The 21230-nt window shown below is 46.4% G+C and overlaps 1 protein-coding gene across 1 annotated transcript in view; it reads right to left on the bottom strand.

The window, feature by feature from the left end:
* Nucleotides 1-350: 350 nt before the first annotated feature.
* The window catches only part of Wdfy4 (WDFY family member 4), a 243992-nt gene continuing 223112 nt past the window's right edge, over nt 351-21230 (bottom strand). Inside the window, exons 53-61 of the mRNA XM_076834810.1 lie at nt 18641-18853; nt 15607-15754; nt 14277-14461; nt 13267-13425; nt 9194-9373; nt 7225-7407; nt 6391-6475; nt 1744-1855; nt 351-781 (exon numbers count right to left, since the gene is read on the bottom strand). Coding sequence (XP_076690925.1) covers nt 715-781; nt 1744-1855; nt 6391-6475; nt 7225-7407; nt 9194-9373; nt 13267-13425; nt 14277-14461; nt 15607-15754; nt 18641-18853 — 1332 coding nt within the window. The 3' untranslated portion in view covers nt 351-714. The remainder of the gene's footprint in view (nt 782-1743; nt 1856-6390; nt 6476-7224; nt 7408-9193; nt 9374-13266; nt 13426-14276; nt 14462-15606; nt 15755-18640; nt 18854-21230) is intronic.

Raw genomic sequence — 21230 nt, 5'->3', positions numbered from 1 at the left:
AAGAAAAGCTAGATCAACATGTGGAATTTGATCTCTGTGTAAGGACAGGCTCTGGGAAGGAGACTGCCAAGCCAGAGCCTAGCTGGGATCCACTGCCTGCTGTGACTGCAGAGGTGGGCAGGCATGCCCAGATAGGGAGTGTCACCTACAGTGACAGACTTCCCTACACATGCTCTGGGCAACACTCATGGCCACATACTATGGTTCAGCCACAGAGGCTGGGCCTGCTTAGTAGTGGCCATTTACTCCCCATGGCTTTCCTGCCTTTCTAAGTATGGAGATGAAAATATCTCAGTGGAAAAGAGTGCCAATCTTAAACTCAAACATTCTTGCATTTGGAAAATAGTTGCTTTAATAAAATAGACAATAGGACAGTTTCCAATAATCAATCCCATGTTTTTCAGTGCACTAAGCCCTTGATAAGGTGAGTTGTATAATTTCACTTGCAGCTTGTCATTAACAGCTCACAGTTTCTAGCATGAATGTGTGTTCTTATTCTTCTTATAGAAGTCCCATGGACCAGAGAAATGGTTGGGGTGTAGAACACTGATTGTCAGAGAGTCCTTTTTTGAGAACCTGAGCACATGAGGCCCTGGAAGCTCCCCTTGGGTACAGAGCCCACAGCCCTGTGTCACATCAGCTGCCTTCTGTCTGGCGCTGCTGCCCCCAGGGACACGTGGCTACTCTGCCAGAGCCTCTGCCACCTTTTTCCTCCTACCCCTCTGCAGACCAGCAGAATATTCTTCCCTTCTCATCGCCAACCAGGAGCTTGGTCTGGTTTCTTGGGAAGAGAAAAAAAAAAAAAAGGAAAGAGTGTGATTATCGTGTATCCCAGCCAGCATGCAGGAAATTGCAACATGGAGGAAGGAGTGGGAGAATTGGAACTATATTGAAGGGGATGGGGGCTTTTGAGCTGGAGGCTTGTGACTCCCAAAGCACTGGGGAAAAGTGAAGCTTTCCCGGCTTCAGGGAGTGGGCTGAGGCCCTGCCTCTTCTCTCCAGCAACTCCAGGGGGAAGCTCCTGTTCTGTAAGACATGCATATGAAGCCCCAGGCCCAACAGGCAAGTTCTCCAGTGAGGAGTGCAGCTCTGAACCCTTCTTCCTAATCCCCAGGCCCGCTCCACCCCACCTAGTCCCCACAGCCAGAACATCCAGCGATTCCCACCAGCAGAGACTCACTGCAGAACGGCCCACTCCAGCACAGGGAGGAAGGAAGGGGCTTTAAGAGGTCAGAAGCCTCTTGAGACTATACCACCTAGTGTGCAGAGAGGGTTAACCACAATAATTACTTCTACCTGGTCATGTAACAATGAAATAATGGGTATCAATTGTCATCTCTATACTACATGGGCTTAGAGCCCTCAAAAGGCATTTTCTGCTAATGTAAGATGGTCATCTTACCAAATGCTATAATCAGCAGGGGAATTCGAGAAAAAAAGGATCCTCTTTAGGATAAGATGACAAAACGATATGCTGCTTCTACCTTTTGAAATTCTTAGAAATTCATGGATAGTCAAGCCCAAGAGAGAGAAAGGGCACGTGTGAGTTAAAAGAAAAAAAAAATAATCAAAAACACTCCCTAAGGCCCTGTAGGGCCATGGTGCCTTTAGCAAGTGCCTGCCATGCCCCCTTGGTCCCTGTGGTGAGGTGGCCTTTCTGAGGAGTCCAGAGCAGCTGGGACTTTTCTAAGGGTGGCCACAGCACCCTCTGCTGGAGGCCTGGGGAAACCAGGCTGCACTTACCTAGACACAGCCAGAGCTGTCACTGCAGGGCTGGTCTTGCTGGGTTTCCCAGTCAAAGCCAAGCTGACATCCAGCTCTCTACTCAGGGCAAGGTTCTTTTCCCACTTGTGGCCTGCGTAATGCGTGCGAGAGGATAGTTAGAACACCCGAGTGGCTTCACATATGAGCCTGTGTGCATCCATACATGGAACCACAAACACATACACACATATTTATATTTGTGGTCAGCAACTTGTTAAATTGAGGGGGAAAATATATTTAATCTTGGCCTGTGCTGTTGCAAAAAGGGCCGTCCCAATTTAATTTGCAGGCTGTGATAGTTACATGTGCTGACGTGCTGCGGTATCCATTGTGTACCAAATTGGATTTGTGTATTATTGCTTTCTAAATTGCATGCCTAGTTCAGCAAAATTGTTCATCAGTGTTTACTGGCTTTATGCTTAATAAGATGCCCCATAATACCTTGCTGCCAGGATGTAATGCAGCCCATAATTGCTTAGTAAAAATAAATTACATAAAGTCGACATTATCAACTTATCTAAATCCTCTCACGCCACAACCAATAATTAAATGCTGAGAACGTTTTTTCAAAAAATATAACTCAATGACTGTTACTTCACTCATTTTAATGACTGCATTTGGGGACAGACAGCAATAGACTTCAATATAAAGTGTGAGATGGAGAGATACCAGCTGGGTATGTGCCTGTAAGGCCACTTTGCTGGACTTGGGGCAGGAGGCCAGGCAGCCCCAGATGTCCCGCGATGGTCACCTACATATGCAGACAGGCCCACACACCAGGAAATTCCGGAGTGCTACAAGTTGGGGAAGCTACCTTGAATTAGAACCAGGCATTTGTAAATTCCTGTACAAGTCCAAATAACAAGCATTTCCTGACTGCTTTTTAGGTACCAGATTGAGTCTAGTCTAGGAGGTGATTTCTGAAATAAAATGTACCCAACTGGGTTGGTCCTTGCTGCAAATGACAAATAAATGAATTCCAGGCAGAAATTAGATTACCTCTGCCCACAAATGCAGTCTCCTTAATATCATCAAAGATCTCCTTTCTTGCCCCTTAAGACATTTGAGGGGATACAATAATATAAACAGCAAGAGGACACACGTGCAAATATCTATGTGTCATGCTTAATACTGATCCCTTTCCAACAAAACAGTTTTGAGCAATATTATAAGAACAACATGCTTCCTTATTAAAGACCTCCAGCGGGTTAGATTTGCAAATCTGTGCATAGATTTGTTGACTCTAAACTACAGCTCAATCTAATTTTTTTGACTATGTCTGCACTATGGTTCATTTTATCCTAATCTTTCCTGTAATGATAACCACCATCCTGGCAGTCAGTTGAGTGGGGCATGGTGATCTCAGATGGGGAGAGACAGCAGGGGAAGGATGGTGTCCACTGCAACCATTCTGTAATTTCCCTTATGGTACTGGCTGTTATGTTCAAAGAGAATACATTGTCAAGAGTCTGAGAAAATAACAACCGTGACCGGCATTTGTGGATTCTTGTCTATATCAATTGGTTTTCTGTCATCAGTACCCTACAAGATAGGAAATATCTCCATTCGACAGAGGAGAGAGGGGATTAGACAAGTTTCTGGGACAGAGTTGGGTCTAGAGCCTCATTCCCCACTTCTCATTTGCTAGACCCCATGACCAATGGATGCAGCTTCAGCACAATTGTTTATACTGAATAGAGACCTGGGAGTCCAATGGCATGTCTAGATAACGAAATGGCTCTGAGATGCCTTTCCTTCACCTGTCCATCCACCCATCCACGCATCCACCCATCCACCAATTTATCTACCATTCATTTGGGGGCATCCATTTATCAACCATGGACTAAGCTAATCCCTTTAGCCTATTGGGCCTGGATAGGTTCAAATGGGAAGTTGATCCTAAAACCAATATGGAGTGCAGTCTCATGTAGGTGTATTCCATGTAATCACTACAAACAAGGCTTCATCCTGAACGCTCATACAAAACTTTCTCTCTCAGCTCCCTGGTTTTGTTAGAATTCATAAGGCTTATGCTTCTCTTCTTTTCCACTGAAATGGGCTGATTCCTCACAGTCTCCAAGCACCCTAGGGATTCTAGGATAAATTTATTGAATGTGGTTCTTAGTCAGTGGTGTTAGTCCTCTGGATCACCAGAGATTGTTGACAAGGGTCCCCGGATGGTGTTATTTTGAAGGAAGGGATTCCCAGTATAGAGCCTATGACAAAGCATGGGCGGAGGGACTGTCCTTTATGCTTACACAATAAAAGAGCCATGTTTTTGCATAAAAAACCCAACTATCTATGAATTGATGACTAAATGAATCAACCAAGTATGAGGCATTTTTTAAAATCATTGAAAATGGCCACTATTTTCAGAAGACAACCTTCAGAAATCAGGGAAATTCTCTCCTATGAATGATCACTTGTTGGAAAGCAGAACAAACAGGGAGCCAGCTACCAGAAGGGGTCAGTGTGATAGGAGATCTCTCACTTCACTATAGGATGTTTCTTTTTGATTGTGGGACCCAGGAAAGATGTCTCAGTTCTGGGCTGGAATATTTGGTGAAGCCAGAGCTAAGAGAGAAGTTTGGCTGCACTGGAGAAAGCCGTGGTGGTGAATATTAGGTAGCTGGTCAGCCATGAATGGGTGAGCAGGGAAAGGACAGCAAACAGTGACTGTCGTCCAACAAGAAAGTCTGGGGCCTGTTATGTCACCTCCTGCCCCTCGGCCATAATTACATCCCCTTAAGACAAACTATTGTTTCAAAATCATGTCACACCCTACCAAGTGGCTTGGACCCTTTCTTATCATAAAAACTGTCACAACTCCCAGTCACCCTGATCCTTCCGATGAAAGTTTGCCGAGGGTTATTCAAAGACTAATAAATCAACTAAGGGGGCAGGCAATTCATGCAAAAACAGGGGAGCTCAATTTCCTTAAACTCTGCTCTGTGGGCACCACACCATCCTCTATTCCAGGAGATCCTAGCAGTTCCTATGCTGTCAGTCAAAAATCAGAAGATGGACCTGGGCCAGTCGGATGGCACATGCCTGTAATCCCAGTGATTCAGGGGACTGAGACAGGAGTATCACAAGTTCAAGGTCAGCCTCAGTAATTTAGTAAGCCCTTCAGCAACTTAGTGAGACCCTGTCTCAAAATAAAAAATAAAAAGGACTGAGAATGTAGCTCAGTCGTAAAATGCCCTGGGTTCAATCCCAGTACTGAAAAAAGAAAAAAAAAAAAAATAGATGGACCTGGGCAGGACTCTCTGGAAACTTCCCTGGGACTTCTAATAGAACTGGAGGGCAGGAGGGGTGTGCCCTCCTTCTCTCTCTGAGAGGATCTACTCTCTCCCTTGAGAGTGTCCTCTTTACCCTTTTTCTACCCTTTCTAATAAACTCACTCCAGCTATTCTGAGTCACATGTCTGAAATCTTTCTGGCAAGATTGCAAGAATTGGGGTAACCAGACAGAGGTGATGGAAGAGGTGACAGCTTTGGATGGTGTGTTTTGTGCCTGTGTTCATGGTGGAGGGGTTGGTGGTCCTGATCCCACAGCAGAGGTTGGCATGATCCTGCAGTGGTTGGTGTGGATGCTCCAGTAGCAGAAGTTGAGAAGATGGTAACTTTGGTTGCTAGGTAACTTTGGGCAAGTTGCTGACCTCCCTGTTCCTCAGTTTTCTTACCTTCATCAAATGGTAGTGATATCTACTACAAAGGACTGCAGAGAAATGAGAAAATGGGTGAGAAGTGTTTTAGGTGGAAGCTGCACACAGTCAGCTCTCTGCCATCTCAGCTTTATAATGGTGGCCATGGTGGCACTTGTGGCCGAGGCTATGAGGGCAGAAGGTGAAACAGGTTTTCTTACTTCAGTCTTATTTACCACAACTCAAAGTGGGCTTTGCTGCAGAATAGTGGTTCTCTTACTTTGGGGGCACACCACAACATGTAAATGCTAACAACACCCAATCTTTTCCAGTGGGTTAGACTGAGTAAAAGGATGGGGATCTATGTTTTTAATAAGCCTCTTGCATTTTTTAATATGTTCTTACAGATGCAGATGATCTACTTTGAGGAATTTGCCATGGAGAATTGGGTGGGTGGATCCAGGTCAACGGGGCAGTCTAGGGCATGATGGAACCACTTCCTCAACCCTGGAGAAGGGTCCCTTCCCTTGCTCCTATCTGCAGCTTGGCTGTCCAGGCAAATAGGCAGCTGGTTCCAGGTTGTGGGCTGGGGAGTCTGGCATTCCAGAGCCATCCAGGCAGATGAAAAGCGTCAAACCAAGATCACCAAAGTATGTCTTCCCCACTGAAGCTCAGGGTTACCTGACATTCACCACATACCATCCCTGTGTCCAAGGAGCAGCCCAGGGGTCACTGGCTCTTGCAAGAATGCGGTAAGGACTCAAGAGGGTCTCTCATAATGCTCTATATTTCAGCAGAAACTTTCAGTAAATAAACAGTCTCTTGTTCCCAAACCTGGCAATAATCTCCAGAGCCTTAATGGCTTCCCTAAGCTCTGTAGACCTGGATGGAACTGCAGCCGTAGGCCAAAAGCAGAGAGAGGGGAGGGAAAGAGGGTAGTTTGCAAGGTAAGGGTGGTCTCCTCCTGGCCAGGCAGGTACCTCTGGGGCTTGGAGGCTGAACTGAGGTCTCCTCTGCCGCTGTCTGCCTGGGAACAGACATTTTCACATCCTCAGTCTTCCAAATCTGTCCAGAAAAGAGAAAATATCATCGGCTGGGGAAATTCTCATGTCTGCAGGCTGGGAGTGGCTCAACCTATTCTTTTACACTGGGAGGATCCTGAAGAAAGGGAAAGGGGCTGCCCTCTAACCCTTTCACTTCTGATGTTAATTTATCACCAGGGACTGGTTTAGACTCCAGTTCCCCTGTGTGGAGGTTCAGTTGAGAACAATGGCAGTGTAGGTAGATTCGTTCCCACCTCTAGATCACTATGTACTCTCCCCCTCCATCCCTGTCCCTGTACTGTGGAGACTCTGAAGTCAGTTTATTGTCAGATTACTAAGTTAACATCCTCTTGTTCCTAATTTCACCTCCTGGTTCTTTGTATCTGGGCCTTGGTCCCAATCCCTGCATGTGGGTGCTCTCAGGCCAACTGCATATGGCTTCTTACTGGATTTTTATCACTAAGGGAGAAGAACCAGCCTCCACTCAAGTGATGATTCTGTGAGCTTCTACAAGGCTTCATACAGCAGTGGTTGATTCAGAAGCTCAATGATCTTGTTGAATGAATGAGTGCTGAATACACAGAAGACTCCCACTTGTGCCCAGAAAAGAATGTACCTGCCACCCAGCCACCCCAGGCTCCTCTGGCTGACCCACAGGTTGAGACAACACCCCATGAAGCATGGATCCTGGGACTCTTTGGAGAAAGTAGGCAAAATGGAGATGGAGATATTTCCTGTGTCATGTCCTCATTCTGCCCAAGACACACTTACCCGAACTATGCCATCGTGACTCCCAGTGATGATGACATGGTTTGTGTCCCATGCTGGCCCCTCCATCATGCAGCAGCAGTTTATGGCTCCTTCTGGACCCCAGGCTGTGGTGATGCTGGCCAGGGGCTGTCCATTGACATTCCATAGGGACAAGTGGGCTCCAGCACAGGAGACAATGGTACCCTGCAGCAGTGAGAGCAGGCTTTACCCTAAGCTAGAGTCACTGCTAGCCCATCTGCCACTTGCTTAGTCACTCACTTTGTATATCCAAGCACCCCAAACTACCATCTTGTAAAGACCAACTAAAGTCTCTCAAGACCCCCTAAGACATCACCTCTTTTCAGCTAATTCATAGGTCTGTTGTATCTTCACACAATTATAAATTCTTTGCTTATTTCATACTGCAATTATGTGTTTGGATATTGCTTTCCCCAGCAAATGTTGAATAGCCCACCTTTCGGGCTCTCCCAGCTCCCTCTCCCTTAGCCTTAATCTAGTGGCCATAGAAGACTCAGCCTAAAGACCACCCCTGGCTCTGGACATAGGGCCTATACATGGTTGGCCACTCCTGCTCCCAGAAAGACATTTTGGAGTTCCTCTGGTGGAGGGCGGGGTACAGAGGCTCAAGTGACTGCACATGGTTCATAAACTCGTGCAGTGCCCCTCAGGAGGAACTCTCTGAGGAGACCCGTTCCTATTGTATCTCTGGAAAAGTTTATATTCAGAGGCTTTGCTTTCCAAGCCCTGTCTATCCTGTACCCAAGAAAGTAGTGGTCCTGCCTTTAAGCCTTGCCAAACTACAGAAGGGATGTAGTAAGCTTAGTGCCCTCCCTAAAACTGTGCCCTCTGGTGGCACTTTCTGAATTGCTAGGGATAGACTGTCTGAAGCCAAGGACCATGTCTAAAACACCTCTGCCCTGCTCCCATCCCTGGGATCAGAAAGCACATCCTGAACTCAGCTGACTCCAGGACAACTTGCCTTGATGCCAGTGTTCTCCTGGGTCTAGGAACACAATTAATTATGCATTTTATGTTCTCCAGATCAGGGATTGGGGCCTTCCCCAATACGTCAACTCATCTACCTATTCATTTACCACATACAAATCCATCATTTGTTCATCAATCCTCCATCTGCTCATCCACTTATGCCCCCACAAATCCATCTATCCACACTCCCAACTATTTGTCCATCCATCCATCCATCCATCCATCCATTTACCTACCATCCATCCACCTATTTATCCTTCTATCTTTCTACCTATCCATCCATCCATCCATTTGACTCCCATACACACATCTAACATTAGTTCTATATTCAAACCTACAGGGAACAACACTTCCAGCCAAAACTGGTACCAGAAGGTTCTTTCATATTCTCCCTTTCTCATTTGAGCTTTCTGCTCATATTATCCACGCACTCAGTCCTGGGGGTTTTCTATGAGTAGAGGTAGAAACCTCTGTGTCTCAGGGAGCCCATGACCCACAAAGGGGCTTCAAACCTAGAAGAAACTGCACACTGATGTACATATTTCTCTGTCTTCTCACACACATGTCCCTGAGAGGTTCACCTTTGCTAGCCAGCATGGAGGCAAAAACAGGGCACCAGGTTCAATAATTGACAGAGAGACCACAGACATTTTTTCATTCAACACTGAATTGCAGTTAGGAAGATAACTTCTTCAGCCATGCCTGCCAGATACTTCTGCCCCACTCTCTGATGCCTATGCTAGACCAGACACCTCCCACTGCCCTAAACTCCCTGGGAACAGAAGGTGACAAAGTAAAAATTAAAGCTAGACTCAGATGTTTCCCATGCTCATCTGTAGTGAATGGTCTGTACATGTTAGGCCCTCTACACTCTGATCAGCATCTCTTTTCTCCCAGGTTTTCTTTTGGAATATTGTTCAACATGCTACCATACAGATTCAAAGTCGTGGGAGGACACAGAATGGAGAAATAGGAGCTTTACCGAGATGTCACTGATAGCGACGGCTGAGATGCCCTCCTGGTGGGGAGGCAGGCGAGCCACGTAGGTGAGGAGGTCCAGGTCCCACAAGATGCAGGTGGCATCCTGGGAGCCACTCACCAGGAGGCTGAAGGCAACAGATGCTGCCAGGCATGTGACAGCCTGGGAGTGTCCATATAAAGCCTGGAGACAGGAAAGAGAACCATGAGTTATGAGAGGGGGTCCTCAATCCAGCTACCTGAAAGGACTCCTTAACTTCCATTTTACTCTTGGTCCCAGATGAGAAAACAGATTCAGCATGATTAAGTGACTCCAGAGCCTAAGTGTGGACATGTGCATGTGCAGGTGTGCAGGTCCACTGCTGGCCTCTGGGTTTCATCCATTTTCAGAGGTTGAGGCCCAGGTGGGGAGAATCTATGGTCCCTTTATGACAACCCAACCAGGGGCCAGCAGTGTCCTTATGCTTTGTCTTCTCCTGAATTCATCTGAAATCCAAAGCAGTCCATAATATGATTAAGTCTCAACAGATAAAGTCTCAACAGATAAAGTCTCAACAGACCAGCAGCCTCAACAGCATCTGGAGTTTGCTGGCTATGCAAATTATTGGGCTATACCCCCAGACCCACTGAATCAAGCTCTGAGGGTGAGGCCATGTAATCTGCATTATCACAAGCCCTCCAGGAGATTTTCAGTGCATGCTCAAGTGGGAGATGCATCCCTCTAGAAACTCAGAAACAAATGTGCTTTTGAACTAAACAGAAGGAGGAAAGGAGGTCAAGTCATGTCAAAAAGTTTTGACTTTTTGAGTATGATGGATCTGGGTTCATGTCCAGCGGGGATTTAAGGCCTTGCTCTTAGTCCTCAGGTTTATCTAATTTGGGGCTTGGCCTGATTCATGAATGGTTTCATGTTCAGATCTGGCTGGAGGCCTTGCTTTCTCTGTATGTGTTCCTAAGGGGCTAAGGTACCCCTGGGCCAATTGCTGCTGGTAACTGTGAATATTCCATCTCAAGCATTCCAGAAAGCCTGATCTGAGACTCTCTATGCTATACATGCTTGCTGTTCCCTGGAATAAGCCATGGGGTTATGGAGGTGGTATTATGGAATGTGATTGTCCTGGCTTACCTAGTGGCAAACCTCCACCCTTAGGGCACAGACAACTGCTCACTCATTTGGGTCAATGAGGCTAGCATCATTTTTCAAAGCTGTCACTTTGCCTGATCAAAGCAATTAAAATTTTCAGTCACAGGTTCTTGTTTGTCCTCAATAGATCCTAATGTGACACCAACCAGATGGTGATGGCAAATTTTTGCACATGATCCATGGCAGAAGATTTGGGTTGTTTCAGGAAAATGGAAACTATCTAAATAAACAGAAGAAAGAGAGGATTTGACAGGACTTTCTGATCCTCTTCCCAGAATGAACTAAGTCTGATGATTACGTTCTGACCACAGGGACACAGCAACTCCAAAGGGGGGACAGAAAAGGGCTCCCTGCTGGGGACCCAGAGAGAGCAGCTCTGAGACTGCACCTTACACGGGGCAGCTTGTGTACACAGCATTGCCCACTTGGTTATCCAGCCCATCAGCTATGGAAATAGAAAGCATCGGGCCCCCCATCATTTGGAAAGCAAGGGAAATCAAGGAAGTTTACAGCACTTTTAAATGTGTTCCCTATGGGCTCTTTAGTTTTTCGGAATAATACTTCTCTATAGGCCAATTAAAATATCTTTATTATATCATCTTATACCTAAATAAAGTAGCAAAAACTAATGTAATCAAATAAAAACCTCTCAAAATAATTCCTCATGATGATTATGTTGCAATGAGATGGGTACTCTTAATTAATTGTTGGTGGCATTGTAAAGTTATAGAACCATTTTGGAAAATATTATGTCACAGTGCAGTAATTCTACTCCTCAAAATTTATCATAAGGAAAACAATCAGAAGCAAACAAGATGTTTTCTGCAGCATTATTCAAAATTGCTAAAACTTGGAAATAACTTAATTGTTTTGTTTTAGAAGAAATGGTTTATTAAACTGTGGTGTACTGACATAACAAAACAATTGAAATGTAATTTTATGGAAATGAAATAACCTGGAACAATTGAAATGTAAATTATAGAGGCTGTAGAAAAAATAAAAACAATTTGATAGGCTAGGTGGGTAAAAATGGAATAAAAATATCTAAACAAAGATCAGAAAAGTATAAATATGTATATCAGGGATTGCAGTATGCAAAAATGAAAACTTTTGTGCAGATTATAGAGTTGTCTTTGAAGTGAATTTGAAATTTCTCCTTAATGTTGTAATATCTTTAAACACTTTTAAAGTTGTTTATGAAGTTATTTAATGATGACTTCTCTGTCTACAGGTCAGGGAGGGACCTCTTTACTGAGTACCCAGTGGTTTGGGGGAATCCCCAAGGCTACATGAGACTTTACAGGAAAATGATAAAGCGTTTTATCATTTAGTCTACAAAGTAAGAGCATGTGAAATTCCCTATGCCCTTTTCTCTGGATTTGGAGCTAGGAGAGGATGATACATTGCATTTTTATGGTTTCAATATCATGGGCTCTCTGGCACACCTTTACTGCTAAGGGGGAGTTCAGAGTAGCAGAAGAAGGGTCATCTCCAAGGTTAGGATGAACTGCCTGCAGTCATAAACAGGTATCCATGATGCTTGAGAGAGGAGGGCACTCTGGCTTTCATTTCCAGTCTCTTACACCAGGCCACTGACAACTGATTGGTATTGGGACCAGGAGTCAGAAAACCTCCAGGAGCAACCTGAAAGTTTGGAAAGGCTTAAAGTACCACTGTTGTTTGGGGAGATTTCCTTGGAGAGTGAGTATGGGGGCAGGACACCTGTACGTGCCTACAGAGCCATATCTCAGCAAGTGCCAGCACCCCAGGATGAATGAGCTTCCTCCCTCACTGCTGCATTCACTGCTTCATGGCCCAATTATTAAGTGCACACCCTGCACTGCCCCAGGCCATGGCAGCAGGGGAGAAGGGCAGGTCCTTGCAGACAAACTGATTTGAAAATCATCTAGAGAAACCCAGAATCTGTGAGTTCAGTGAAGCATGATCAGTTTAGGAATCTGGTCCAGGTGAATTTTGTGTGTTTTATTTTGTATGTTTATTTTATTCCGTGTGTGTGTGTGTGTGTGTGTGTGTGTGTGTGTGTGTGTAGAGTTACTTGGGGACTATGGCCAAATAAAAAAAGTGTGGAAATTATTTTTGGTTCAAGTTGGAGGTTCAAGTTATATTCTAAGGCAAGTTCAAGAGCACACAGGGAAAAAGCATGGGATTTTGAGGTAAACAAACCCAGGCTCTAATACACTTATCCTTTCTGAGACTGTTTCCTTGTCTGAAATTGAGAATAACATTCCTTCGCAAGAATAAAATTAGTGCTGAGAGAGGCTCTGGTGCATTCTGTGTGTTAAGTAAATGACAGTCCCACCCTGATTAGTATTACCAGTGGTGTTGGTCAAGAGGTTGGGCCAGTTCTGCTTCTGGCCTACCCACTGTCGGTTCTATTCTTGCTGTAATCACTCCCCTTCTGAAATTATCTCATTTCCTGGGTCTGTGAACTTAGATGAGCCCTGCACTTCTTTGCATCTCAGTTTTATTCACTAAGAAAATAGGGGTGATAATATAGTTGTTTTACAGACGTGTTGTCTGGGAAAATGAGGCAGTCCATGGAAAAGTGCTGGACGTAGTGGCCAGTCCATGACAAATGCTTAGAAAAGAATCATCTGGTGCAAGGAAAATGATTTCACTAGCTCCCAACACCAAGTGTAAATGGAAGCAGCTGCCAGTGCCTGGTGTAGCACACTGAGGTGTGGGCCTCCACAGAGGCACCTGCCCCGTGCTCATCAGATCTACCCAGGAGACAGCTGTGGGCCACCCTCCACTCCTCACAGTGCTCCCTCTCGAGGAAGGCAGGGTCCTCGTCCAGGGAGTAGAGGTGTTCAGGTACCACTACTGTGCAAGTCACTGCACCTGCCTGAGGTACCTTGCCTGCCAGCAGTCTTGTCCCTGCCCCAAATACTGTCCCTGCTTGAGGCACGTACCTGCCTGAGGCGCAGGCCTCTTGGGCGGCCTTTGACCATGCTGAGCTCCCACACACACACCACAGCACTGGCCCCAGAGGTGACAATCATTGTGGAGGTTGGACATACAGCACACAGACAGCGGCCCCAGGCAGCCAGGTTCTCGAAGGTCATCAGGATCTGTGGAAAATGGGGAATGAGCACTGGGGTAAGGCTGGCAGTGGCCAGGAAGCCAGGACAGAGTGGAGATACCCCAGCAAGTCTGGGTGCCCTGGGATCCAGGGACAAGTCATGTGTTCAGGATCCTGAAGCAGGTGACCAGATCCAGGCCATTCCAAGTCTATCTCTCAGGCGGAACTTCTACTTAGTGGTGGTGAGAGATAGGTAGAGGGATGCCACGAGATCCTGTGAGCACCAGAGGCAGCGGTTCAGCATGAGGTGGTGGGGACAACTTTCAGATGGGGGCATTTCTGAAGCCAGTTTTGATGGCTGCCTCATGAAGCCAGTTGGTGAGGGTGAGCATGGAGGGTTGGGAATTTGTTGGATGTGATAGGATGGGATGGGAGGAGAGGGGCACTGGGGAGAAGGTAGAGACAGCTGGAAGATAAAGGGTGGGTGGGAAGTCTTGCTCCTGAAAGGCTGCTGGATGTTTAGCAAGTGTCCTCCGAGTCTAAGCCATGCCTGGAATGGCAGGAGGCCCCAGACTTTCTCACTCACACTGAGTGCACATCTCGGTGGGCTCCATGTAATCAGGGGACCAGCCAAACTTTGCTTTGAAGGAGAAGGGTATGCTGCCAATGTGAAAGTTCAGCTCCTTGGAATGTGGGTTGGAGGTCTGGCTCAAGAGGGTCTTTTCAGGATTGCATGAACCCTTTCTCTCCTAGGCTATGAGCACAACCTCAGGGGGAAGTGTGTGGGGGAAGTGTGTGTGGGTGGCTGTCCCTGCCTTGGGCTCACTGATCTAGAGACATTTCAGCACTGGAGGAAGGTGGAGGTCCTGATGCTGGTTCTGTTCCCCTGTGGCCACTCACCTTGTCTGAGCCATAGCTCCCCAGGCAGCAGCTGAAGTCATCAAAGCCCCAGCTAAAGGTCCTGTTCCAGAGAGGAGGCAGCAGCACCTTGTTCTTCTCCACAGCCAGGATGGTCTTCTCGGTAGGGACAATGTGGCCAATGGCCCCTTTGGGGGACTCTGATCCTAGGGAGAAAATGTACATATCTGCCCCCCAGTTAGTATGGCAGAACCTATGCAGTGAGTGAGGGAACAACATCTATTCTAGCTGGGCCAAGAAAGAAGGAGTCCCTGCAGGCCAAGCATGTGCAAGACAAGCAGCAGCTCCCTAAGGCTGCCTTAGGCCTGTGATGGCCCATGTCCCCTCTCCTTGGCTCCTCTAGCTTGGGCACACACATTAAACCAGTGGCCACATAAGGCTTCAGTGTCTCAGCAATGACGCCAGGAGAGGAGGAGGCCAGGCTGGCAGTTGGGGCAGATGACACAAAGCCGTAGGGCTTCAGGGTGACTTTGCCTATCCAGCGCTTCCTGCCTTACTCAGGGAGGGGGCCCATGATCTGGGGCATGGCCACAGTCCTTCAGTAGCTGCACTCTAGAGGCCATGCTTAAACCCAGCTGGAATACAGCTCAGAGTTCAGGGTTTGCTGAACTCTATTCCAAGCCTGGTGATCCTGGGCAAGTCAATCTATCCCTTTCTACCTCAGGGGCTCTTCTGTGGAGTGAATATAATAATCCCGTCTCAGTGTGTTCCAGTTAGCGTGTGTGAGGACTCACTGCTGAGAATGTACATCTTATCCACTCCAGGATGGGGGCCACCTAGTTCCCTGCCCTGTGCTGGGTAAAACAGAAGATCCACCCAATTCCTGAGCCCTGCAAGCTACAGAGCTAGGAAACAGTTGGGCTGGGACTCACACCAGTCTGTCTTCCCCAAGGCACATGTTCTTAGCAACCAGGGCCAGGCCCACCTGGGTTCTTGGGATCAACTGTAGCCAAGGCATAGAAGTGGCAAGTCTGCCTTGGAAAATTTAAGACTGTTTTTTAGAGGGGAGGAGAGAGAGGGAAGGGTGTTTGTATATGTGTCGCTAGATTGTTATGTACACAGGTGGGTGTGCATGCAAGAAAGAGGGGAGCGTATATCTTAGGCATACAGACATGCAGGTCTTCAGAAGTCAGGGTCTAATGGAGGTGGTACTGGAAACTTTCAGGCCTCCCCAGATGTATTTGGAGATAAAGCCATTCAAAGCCAAACCCCAGGACTGGGCCAGGCCTGTAGCCTGAATCTCCGGAGGAACCCAGTCTCTGAAAGAACTACCTTAGGACAGGGTAAAGAACAAGCAGGGGCAGGTAATCACCTTTGACTGTGACTTGGGAGGGCCTCAGTGACTGCAGGCTGTGGAGAAAGGACTGCGAGTGGCTAGGCAGGCTGGCAGGCGTGGAGACATCCTTCCCAGGTGACGGCTTCCCCGTGGTGGTCCTGGCTGGGTGGGGTTTACTAAAGAGCTAGAGAGGCACAGATATTGCACAGGTCATTAGGGAACAGATGTCCAGAGGAGGCCAAGGAGCTAGGGCACAAATGGAACCCTCCTATCTGACCCTCAAATGTTGCAGATGAAGGGTTTGGGGTTCAGAGAGGGTCAGTGACTTTCTCAAGGTCACAGAGCTAGCCCTCCTAGCTACGAAATCTCTTCTTCCCCAAACTGCCTGGGCAAAGGCTGACCCTGTTAAGGCCCTGGTCTCCAAGAGAGCTGCCTCTCACACCCTGGAGTTAACAGGATACCCTGTCCCTCCCTTGATCACAGGGCTCCCTTTATTTGCTTGGGCTTTTTCTCAGGTTTTTCTTGTTTTTCTTTCCTCCCTTACAAGCTCTTTGCAGCCGTATTCATCCAACTATCAACACGGAGTTCTTGAATGTACCTATTCAAATATTCCAAAGAGCACAGTCAAACCTTGCTAGTGGACTTTCTTATTCTCATTTTCTCCAGATCTCTGCCATCACACTGTCCCCAATGCCACACTTTTTGGACATTTTGGAAAAAGGTTAAGTGCAAGGCTGCACTGTCTGGCCCGTTCCTTCCTGCTGGAGCAGCGTGTGCCTCTACAGCCAGCTCTGGCTCTCCAGCTGCCCTCCCTGGCTGGGCTCCTGCAAGGCTGCTTTCTCCAGCCATGTGCATCCTACATTCCCAGAAGGAAACATCTGCCAGACACCACACTGGAAAGAACCAGGGTGGGAGCTGGTCCTCACCGGGCACAGAAGTGGGGACAGAGGTCAAGTTGAATGGGCAGTTGGGGGTTTCAGAGAAGCATTGGCTCAGCCCTTGGTCAAATGCTAAAAAATCTAGTAAAACTGTGTTGGTGATCAATTCAAACACAAATCAAAACAATGGCTTTTCAAGGAGTATTTTGTAGTGCACATTCTTTCTCACACAGAATAATAATGTGTCCACAGACTGAGTCTCTGTTCTCTGCAACAGCTTTAGTAGGCACCGTGCCTGGATGGAAGAGTGTGTGACCTCAAGCACTTTAATCTTGTTTAAAAGACTGGGATAGCTCGGGAATTCTCATTCTAATAATTACTTAGAAGTATTCTTTGGGGAGTGGGGGTAATAGGGATTGAACTCAGGGGCCACTGAGCCACATCCCCAGCTCTATTTTGTTATTTTATTTAGACACAATGACTCACTGAGTTGCACAGTACCTTGCTTTTGCTAAGGCTGGCATTGAACTTGTAATCCTCCTGCCTCAGTCTCCTGAGCTGCTGGGATTTACAGGTATATGCCACCATGCCCAGCTAGAAATATTTATAGGCTCATATGGATATATAGGTTAAGCATTCCTAATCCAAAAATCAAAAATCTGAAATGCTCTGAAGTTCCAAATCTTGTGAGTGCTCACATGATGCTCAAGACATTTTAAACTTTAAAGCATTTCAAATTTCAGGTTTTTGAATTAGGGATGCTCAACAGGAAAAGTTAATGCAAACATTAAAACAAACAAACTAAAATCTGAAATACTTTTGCACCAAAGTATTTCAGATAAGGATATGAGTATCCTATGTCACTACATAAAATAAGAATATAAAATTGTATATACTTCATGATTATACTGATGGGAAAGTATCTGTGCGTATGTACAAGGCTGCAAGTGCATAAAACTGGACCCAGTTGGATGGGTGGTGCCTACTTGGAAGTATTTTGTTGCTTTTTCTGTATTATATATTTTTTAAATCTGACAAACAAAACCTCTAGGCCACTGAGTTTCCTTAAATCTTCCCCCTTTCCAAAAAACTGCAAACACTGTATGTGCCATCTAATCTCCAAGTCACCTCATGCCCCTGTCATGTCCCCCATACCTGAGAGTTGAGCAAATACATATAAGCCATAAAGGGACAGGTGGAAAACATATTGTTAGTTTTGCATAAGCTGCAAGAGGAGCTCAGCCTGCCCTCGTGGATCATGCAGGGAAGGCTATTGAGCAGGATGTCCTGAATTGGCCGGGTTTGGGCACTCATTTCCCAGGATAGTTGCTGACTATCCAGGTGATGCCCCCAGCCTGTGAGGCCAGGGCTCTGACCAGAGATGAAATAAAACATCACACAGAACCAGTTTGTGGATCAATAGAGATGGGGTCAGTTAAATAAGCACTTTTCTTGCCTGTGTTTCATAAATAGGTCAATGTAAATAAACGACCTCATGTTGCTGAGCAGTTGTCCCAGTGGGAAATGGAGCCAACAGAGCCAAAGGCCCAGGTGAGAACCCTGAAGTTCACCAGGCCCCGGCAGGTGGAAGGTAGATGTTTTTACGACAGTGGCAATATCACCCATGCTTTGCACCTACCTACCCACATGATGCATCTACTCAGGGCTCTACCTCTATTTCTCCGTAATGGTACAATCCAATACAAGTGAGTTATTTATTCTCTCTGAGCCTCAGTTTCCTGATCCATAATAAAACACTTTCTATATACAGAGCTTATGAGAAGATACAATGATATAATCACACAATTAACAGTTGTTAAGTGCTGGTCACATTTCATACACTTTCATGTACTTGATGTCTTAACTCATCAGAAATAATTATCCTGAAGGGTAGATATTGATAAAAAAAAAAGAAGTATAATGAATCAATCATAGTGTCTGTCACTAGCATCACAGAAGGATGTAACCTTCACCCATTATCATTAACAATGTCATCATCTTCATCGACATCAGAAGGAAACCGAGGGGTAAACCCTGATATTGAATGCACAGAAAGATGACTAGGGACCATTTTTTCCCTCCAGTCCTCTCCCTTGCTCCTACCGCAGGAGAGAAGGTACTCACTCTCTCTCCCAAGCCCACATGGTGCATACTCTTTTGAGAAAGCAAAACAAATGCATAATCTGCAGTACCTGTTTGGGAACTTGTCCAAAGTTGCTGACAAAGCCCAGGATGGTGCTCTTGATCAGAGGGTCACTGATGCTGCTGAGGTCCACTCTGTCTCCATAGAAGTAGGGGTGGAAGGTATTAATTGCCTCCACTGCAGCTGGTCCCTGCTGCTTGTATCCAAAAATGAGATCTATCCAATGATGGAGGTGGGCACTGACAAAGTCACTTTCCAGAGCCTGGAATCAAAACCCAGAAAATGTGAAAACCCAGCCCTCTCATGGACTCATGCACCCTCTGCACAGATGGGAAGATACACGTGCTTCAGGATGCTTATTCTGCACAGGAGAGATGGCTGGTGTCTCCCAGCCTTAATGAGTAGGGAGCACGCAGATGAGCCAACCACCCCAGGGAAGCTGGTTCCTGCTTCCAGTTCATGGCAAATCAGAGTCACCCAGATCATCCACTTCAGATGATAACCATGCCATTCAGAACATCCATGTGGTATAGGTCTGCAAGTGACATCTACTTGGAAGAGACCAGGCAGAATGATGTTCTGAGGGCCTGCTGAGATCTAAATACAGAAAGTTGATTCTGACGAGGGATCGTCAAGAGGTTGAGACCAAGTGTAGTGATTTGGAGAACATGCTCTGGAGTGGACTGAGGTGAGCATTGCCACTCACACATTTCTGAACATCTCTGTTCCTCAGTTTCTTCATCTGTAGGATGGGCAGTAATTGTACTTTCTTCCAAGGCTAATGTGAGGATTAAATTGTCTCTGTTTGGAGCAAAGTGAGCTCCATGTGGTGAGGTGATTACACTGAGCACCTGCGAGGTGTCAGGCAATGGCTTGGATTTATCTGTGTTGTCTCTTCCCATTAAGAGACCACCCTCTTGCTGGTAGGGATAATTTCAGCAGTTCTTGGGCATGGTAATGTGTATGTCTGTGTGTGTGTGCGCGTGTGTGTGTGTGTGTGTGTGTGTGTGTGTGGTATTAGGGATTGGATCCAGGGGCACTTTACCACTAATCTATATCTGCAGTCTTTTATCAAATTTTATTTTGAAATAGGGTCTCACTAAATTTCAGAGGTCTCACTAAATTGTTGAGGCTGGCTTTGAATATGCATTCCTCTTATCTTAGCCTCCTGAGTCACTTGGATTACAGGCAAATGCTACTGCACCCAGCCCATGTATATAGTTTTTGATTTTGCTATCCAAACTTCAACTTTCATTCCTCAGACCCACTCCCCTCCAGGGGATATTCATTTTCACTGAGAAGATCTCACTTCATACAAATACTGAGAAGTCATTGACATCTGGTTGAGGGGACCTTACTAAATCATCCCTGAGAGGGAAATAATAGAATCTACCCTTTTGATGCAGGTAGGCCCCCAAGAATGCAAGTTTTCTTCATGGGGCATTTCTGTCCAGCCTTGGGCATGAAGGTGACAAAGATTGTCCTACTTATGTACCCAAGGGGCAAGTGTGACGACCTGAGGACCATTCTGTCCATATGCAGCCTCACTGTCCCCATCTGGGAGGACAGGAGATGTTTCAGACTCAGCCATGGAGTTTAAAGCCTCTAAGTGGGAGCTAAACCTCAACCTGCTCAGGTACACAGCTCCCATTGGAAGCCAGCAACATCTAACTATAACTAAGTAATGTTTAACAGTCCAAGTAATTCAGCACAGCAGGCAAGCATACTGGATCCTTCATGGGTGCAGCCTGGATGGATGGTGCTAGCTCAGATTAGGAAACCCAGGTTGGTAATATTTCTTAGAAGTTGCTACCTACAAGTAAGAGGATATGTGCCCAGCATTTGGATGTCCCAGTCCACTGGAGAGTTGACACCTTTCTGCTGAGTGCAGTCCTTTGGGGCTGCAGCCCTGGAACACAAAGATTTTCATCTCATTTCCTTGGTCCTCTTGGGAGCACATGCATCCCTCCACCTGGGCCTAGGGAAGCTGGGGCACTTGTACAGCTTAACTTCTCTGAGGTATTTGATCAAGTACTTTGAAGCCCAGAAGCTCACACTTGAGTGATGCCATATGAGCCTTGATGAAAGGCATGGTACTCCTAGACCTGGAGCCCACCTCGGGGCCTTCTGTAAATGTTTGCACTAAAGCACTTGCTGGGACTGCAACAGAATGACTATGTACCTGAGGGAATGGCACCAGCCTTGGCCCTTTTCCTGCCACTTCACAACCAACACATTTTCATATCCTCAAGCTCTTCCGGACCATTCCTCCACTTCCTTTCCTTAACCCATCAGGCTTTCTCTTATCCCATCAGGTCCCCGTCAGCAAGCCAGAGTGGTAGACACTTGCTAAACACATCCCATAAGTCTGGAAGCCAGGAGTTGGGGCTGGTCTTTTCCTCAATCCCCATAGCCATGTCAAGACCCTTGTTCCTCTGCCTTCTTGTTAAAAAAGGAAGAAAGAGATCTGTCCTCTATGCTTCCTGAGATCATTTCTACCCCTCCTCAGCCTCACTGCTGCCATCTACCCACTTGTCTGCTCTTCTCATTCACTGAAAATGTCACTCCTGGCTATACCATCGCTTCTTCTCCAAGACCTGTCATCACCCTCAGGGACTGCAATCTCTGGCCGCTCTGGC

This window comes from Callospermophilus lateralis, chromosome 15, assembly GCF_048772815.1.
Source record: "Callospermophilus lateralis isolate mCalLat2 chromosome 15, mCalLat2.hap1, whole genome shotgun sequence".
Taxonomy (NCBI): domain Eukaryota; kingdom Metazoa; phylum Chordata; class Mammalia; order Rodentia; family Sciuridae; genus Callospermophilus; species Callospermophilus lateralis.
The sequence above is the reverse complement of the archived record's forward strand: the minus strand, read 5'-3'. Positions and strand labels throughout refer to the sequence as shown.